The following is a 6124-nucleotide window of genomic DNA, read 5'->3' as shown; positions in this document are numbered from 1 at the left end:
AAAGAGTGTTTTCTCCACAGAGAGAGATGCTTTTAGATAATCTGCCTTGGCATCCCATAGCCTGTCATACCCGACTGTGATGCTCCTTTGTTGCTCCCCATCTGAAGGCCTATTACATTCTGTCCCTGCCGAAGCTGCTCTTCTGAAAATCCTCGTCGATTCTGCTGTGCTTTCCTGTCCAGATACACACAAAAAAAGCAACATACATGCATATCATTCTGTGTAGTGATCATGAAATCACACAGAGATTGTGATCATGAAAATCAATCTGGGACTGGCTCATATCCCTTGTAATGCATTAAGTCATTTGCCCCATCCCACGTGCTGGACAGTACTGGCTGGGCTAATTGCTTTCCTGCAGAAGTAATGCTCTACTCAAACCTACAATACTTTAGACTTTTACTGTCCCTGTTATTGCAGAACTCCAAGAGACTTCCCCAGAAGCTGTGACAGGTAAACTATTTATACAGTGTTGTATATAAAGCACAAAATAGGGTTAATTTGTGTTCAGCACAATAGCTCTTAACAGCTGCAGTCCATGGGATCCGATCCGTAAGACACTTACCTGTGGTGTACTACAAGTTGATATCCATATAGAGCAACAGTAAAAACTGGTGTAATTTAACTCAGTGGATGAAATAAAAGCTGAGTGTACCCAGAACAGCAGTGGGTCAGAGAAGGGACTTAATCATTTTTGCAGAGGGGACATTGGTTGTTGGCAGGACAGAATGTTTGCCTTGTTGCCATTTCCAGATCTCTCACCTCCTAAGCAATAGGCTTTGCACCTTGCACCTGTGTCTTAACTGTAGGACAGTTCTTTATCTTCTGCCAAAACATACTGACCACTTTGTTCAGTATCCCTGGTCTCAAAAGCCCTTTGGATCAATGAACCTTTGTTGGAGCATAAAAAAGCCTATTTCTCCCTGAAAATAGCACTGAAGGCCAAAGTGGCAGCTAAGCAGAAGGAGAAAAGTTTGCACTCCGCTGCCTCACAAGAAAATGTTTGTCTTGGATTCACCTTTCATTTCTACTAGGTGAGGAAAACAAGCAATTTAGGATGGAGAAGGATCAGCCTGTTGTTATCAAATGAGGCATATAAATCAGCAGAGTCCCAGACTGAGGGACTACCAGACTCTACTTCCACATGGGTAGAATCTATTTCCCTGCTGTGTCTGTTTGTCCTGTGATTAGGTTACAGGTTACGGAGCAGTATGGCATCGAGTTATAGTTCCCCTTTTCTTCCCCATCCCTCCACTAGGTGAGAATACTAGGTTAGGTACCTGCTGTGATTGAAAACCATCAACATGATCCTCTCTATGAGGGTGAGATCCTGCACTGTGCTGACAACCCTGGCTCAAGTCCAAAAACGCACTTAAACCCTCTGTTAGGCTCAGGGTGTTCAGGAAATTACAGGAGATGAACTCAAGTCCACGTGAAAGCCCAGCAAAGTGGAAGGGGGGAGAAAGATCCACAGGACACCAGGGCTGACCAGTCATTTTCCAGAATAAGTCCTCAAGTGGTGAACTGTAGACTAATAAGAGGGCTCATAGAGGCCCACCACAGGCTCTCAGATCCCACAGCTCTTGCCAGAAAACTCACTGTTTTGGGGGAGGCACACAGAACTGCGGTGCCTCAGAAAGCAGGCCCCTCTCACTGCTGCTTAATTTTTTTTTCCAGAATACTTACACAGGCAGCAAACTACTGCCAGGATCTTCACGAGAGGATGTTTTTAGAACAACTCCTATTACCTAATTGAATCTCAGGTTCACTGTGTCTGCCTCTATTTTAATTAAAAAAACAGGAAAGTATTCTACTGTTCTTTTCTCCTTCCTCCTTGAATTTTTTTGCTATGTTGATGAGTACTTCCACAGAAGGTCAAAAAGTAATTAAACAGAGAAAAAAATGAGAACTGCAAAGAAGAAATAAAAGGAGAGACTAAAGGATAGCCTGGTTAGGCTAATAAAAGTTGATTACATATATGGTTTGGATCATATAGCGCTATTTTTACCATCACAAGCCCCACATTTAGTATATGATGGTCTTACAGATAACATGTATGAGATTTGGTTTTAGATGAGTGGAAATGGCCTTAACTGAGACTAAGAAAAGAGACGAAGGCAAGTCTACTCACCTGCCACGTCTCACACTATGTCAAGTTCTGTTTGGCCTGTCTGGCATCACTGTTTCCTAAAACTGAGCCCACCAGATCTGCCAAATTTTTGTGCCAACTTTACACAAGTGCTTGTGTTTGCCAAGCCACAGAATAACAAACAGCTATGGATCCATGAATCTTGCTATGCAAGGACGGGGACATCAGTCTGATGGCACTGGGAATGTAAGACACTGGCAATAGAAAGTCAAATGGCTTACCTCAAGTGTGGCATTATCCTAATCACTGTAGATCCCTGCATGGATATTCTTACTCTGTTTGATACTGGTCTCTCAATTCAACTTAAGGCGATTAAGAATCATCCTGAAAGCCCTGAATTATGAGTAACACTGGGTGGCAGTGAGGGGGTTTGGTCTGCCTGAAGGGATAGGGAAGCTACTCAGGAAACAGCTCCTGACTGGCAACATGCCATAACACTGGTTTTCCTTAAGGCAGCAACTGTAACATGGTACTTCACAGGGACTGCAATGGATATGGCTGGCTATCCAAGTAGTATGGGTTGGACAGACAGCTAGAAGAGAAGGGAGGTGATCATATCTTCATCCATAGCATAAAAAGCTGTTCCCATGCACAGTTAAGAGTCCAGATGAAAATTATTTCTTCTATGTGGGACTTTGTTTTAGTTACATAAAACAAATAAGCCTGTCTGTGTCATAGTGATTTCATGTCTGGTTTATATTAAAGAATGTAACTAGATTTGAAATAAATTTTAAACCTAATTATATTCCATAAATATAAATCTATTTGTGTAGTGTATTAAGTTAATGTAACCTGACTTTATAAAAACAATGCATAGGAGTTTGCATTTATTCACCTGAAATTCAAATCTCAGATTTAAACAGAGTTTAACCAGCTCAGTGTTTAAGACAAAGTGAAGCTTGCTTTATTTTTGCTGAGCCTCACCTAGACATCAGAAAATTCAAGCAAAGAGAAGACAAGCAGTCAGAACTCTTTTTGCTAACCTGCCTTCGACATTTCTGTGTAAGAGATACTCTTGGATGGCAGAAACTTATGTCAATAATATGCCTGTGGGGCAGGAGAGTAACTGTGGGAGGATTTCCTTTTCTTCCTGTCCCTGCTTTACAGCCTCCCTAGCCAAAATAAATGGAACTTCAGAACAAATAAACAGCTTTGCCAAGACAGAGACTTCTTCACAGATAAGCAGTGCTCCCCAAGAATAAAGAAGCCTAGGAAATTAAATCATTTTTGTCTGAAAAAAGTAAAGAGACTTCATGCCACCTTCTCTTTGCTAAGTGAAGGGGTTGCTACTTGAGGGTTCACAGACATCCTCAACAGCCTTGTCTTCCTTAGTCTTTCTGTCTGCTATCTGATGTGAGAGAGCAAACCTGATGACAAATTTTTCCTGCTTCCCGTCTCTAGCCTCCAGAGAGAAAAACCTCACTATTACAAGGAAACTTGGGAAATATTCTTCCCTTCCTTTCCAAATAAATTTCCTTAAAGCCTAAAGGCAGATGATATTACCAGCTTCCCAGGGAAGATAGCTCTGGGCAGCTGAGCTCCGGACTTTACCTGTGGAACCAGGACGGATCTCCTTTGTAGCAGCCATCATCCTTGGTGACCGCCAAACTGCCCAAAGCCATTAAGGTTCTCTGCACTGCTGCCATGTCCTTCCCTAGAAAGCCAGACAGTGAAATTAATGTAGGAAATCTTTGTTCAACAAATAGCTTGGCACACTGAAAACCAGTTTTATCTGATGTATTAACTAACTCTCCCAGGTCCCTGAAGATGTGCATTAATAGAATTATGAATGCTATTTTACCATTGCTGAAATGAAAGTACTGACATGCAAGAGCTTATTAAAGTCAACAAAGGGATGGAGTTAAAGCAAAACTTAGTTTTTCAGGCATTTCTAGATTTCCAGGCCTTTAATTATTTTAATGCCTTCCTCCATACCATTTTAAGTCTGTAGAATCACTTTGACAAAATTTTCTCCTAAGGAAAGATTATTTTGGTATGCAAATAATGGTAATATAGTCAGTAAAATGTGGCTGAAGGAGAATAGTGTGTTAAATAGTGTGTGGTGTGTTTCAGTTTATTCAGAGTCAGTTTAATCCCTGTGCTAACAAAGCTCACAGCAGTTCTGGGAGCTCTTGTGCAGATAAATTCTATCAGTCCTTCCCAAATTAACCATAAAAGCACCTTCCTAAACCTTCCTGCTTACTATGATGCTATTCAGTTTCATACCTTTAATTTCTCCCATTTGGTCCACTATTTTTGCATGTTCTCCCTATGCTATCTTACTTCATTTCTCAGTTCAGAAAGTCAGGGCTTGTCTCAGCTTTAGCCAAATAAAAGTTACATAACTCATTACCCAATCCAGACATGCTACTTTTTGGAATGCTTTCTAGTGAAAATAAGTTGCAGCAGGTATTTCCAATTTGTGTGAGGTAGTAAGTTATTGGAAATCTGATCTACCTTTTGCCTCTTCCTTATGAAATCCTTCCATAAGCATTTCTTTTACTCCCCTTGCCTCTTTCATTCCAGTTCTTCCTCTTTCCTAAAGTAATGTATCTAGTTAACAGATCTGATTCTGGCTCTACATATGTGAAAACAAGCAATTCAGAAAAAAGGAGACACCAGAGACATGATGATAACAGAATTCAGAAATACCTCCAGTGGACCAATATTAATGGGCATCACTGTAGATGAGTTGGAGTGTAGAAGGAAAGGAGCAGTGCACACTCTGGGTTTCTGTAGTGCATCACCCTGATTACAGGCAGATGCAGTCCAGGGCTCTGTAACACAGTGGCTGAAGTGAGGACAGCACACTAAAGCTGAAAACATCTATCAGCTTCCAACTGTGGCTGTCATACAGACTACTAAAGTTTTTAAAAATCCTATCTGCAGGGGACTATTTGTTCATAAAATAAATTGTCAGCCCTCCAGAACTTATGTATTTTACTGTATTTAAGGCAAACTGCATCAGAAGGGTCCTTGCTGGGGAGGGCAGCCACAGAGCTGACATTCCCCACACACACATCTGCAGGTGCACCCAGAGGAGCATGAGGCAGGAACCTGAGAGCTCCCACAGCAGCAGATGTACCATATGCTGTAACAGATGCCACATACAATGTCCTTGGGATGCCTCCTGTATAGCAGGAGAGCAGTGACTGCCTGGGATGAAAAGAGATGTGGAGAAGGATTTAAAAGTGAATCAGCTGAATAATGATGGCAAGCAAAGGAAAAAAGCAAAAGGAACAAAAGACAGGCAGTGAAATATGATGATCAGCCTTGCAGAGCCATCTGGCACCCACCACCACCCCACACACACACACTCTGTGCTCAGCTCTGCTTTATTTGTCACATTTGACAAGTGGGAGATGCTGCAGGGGGAAAACTGGGTAAATGGGAGCTGAATGACATGTGACAAAACAAAGCCACAGCTCTGCTCTTCAGAGACTCCTTGCTACATATGAGGAGTGCTGTGGGTGAGGGAAGACCTCAATCCAAGTGGTCTTGTGTCACTTGCCCTCCTCCAGCAAAGGATACATAGGGCTTGATGATCAGCATAAAAAAAAAAAAAAAAAAAAAAAAAAAAAAAAAAAAAAGCAGGGAAAAATTTTACATTTTCAGTGCAGTTACCTGACAGAAGGGATCATACACCTTCCCTAAAGCCTGGTATTGCAGCAAATTGTAGTCAGTGCCTTCCCTTAGCTCTAGTACTTGTTTATTGACAGCCATGTGGGCTGTCCACCTAGCCCACAGCTTCAGCCTCTCTTCAGGGACCCACACTGATGACACTCCTGCATTTCAGTGTCCTCTGCAGTGTGCTTTGAATAGCACAGCGTTGTAGAGGAATTTGGCACTGTTTTTAAAACAAGGAGGAAGGGGTCTCTGCTCACTTCTTGTTCCAAGCCTTTCTCTTTAGGCGAAACCTATCTGGAAGGACCTCCTCTCCAGGTCCAGAAAGGAGAAAGTTCTAACAAAGATGGA

At 41.9% G+C, this 6124-nt stretch overlaps 1 protein-coding gene across 2 annotated transcripts in view; it reads right to left on the bottom strand.

Moving 5' to 3' along the window:
• TAGLN3 (transgelin 3) overlaps positions 1–6124 on the bottom strand; it is a 10739-nt gene that overhangs the window by 492 nt on the left and 4123 nt on the right. For both annotated transcript variants that reach the window (XM_031056662.1, XM_005420517.2), the window contains 2 exons: positions 3701–3803; positions 7–174 (listed from right to left, as the gene is read on the bottom strand). In XM_031056662.1, coding sequence (XP_030912522.1) covers positions 33–174; positions 3701–3803 — 245 coding nt within the window. In that variant the 3' untranslated portion in view covers positions 7–32. The remainder of the gene's footprint in view (positions 1–6; positions 175–3700; positions 3804–6124) is intronic.

Source organism: Geospiza fortis, unplaced genomic scaffold (genome assembly GCF_000277835.1).
Source record: "Geospiza fortis unplaced genomic scaffold, GeoFor_1.0 scaffold1, whole genome shotgun sequence".
Taxonomy (NCBI): Eukaryota; Metazoa; Chordata; class Aves; order Passeriformes; family Thraupidae; genus Geospiza; species Geospiza fortis.
Note: the sequence above shows the minus strand (reverse complement) of the source record. Positions and strands in the feature narration are given on the sequence as shown.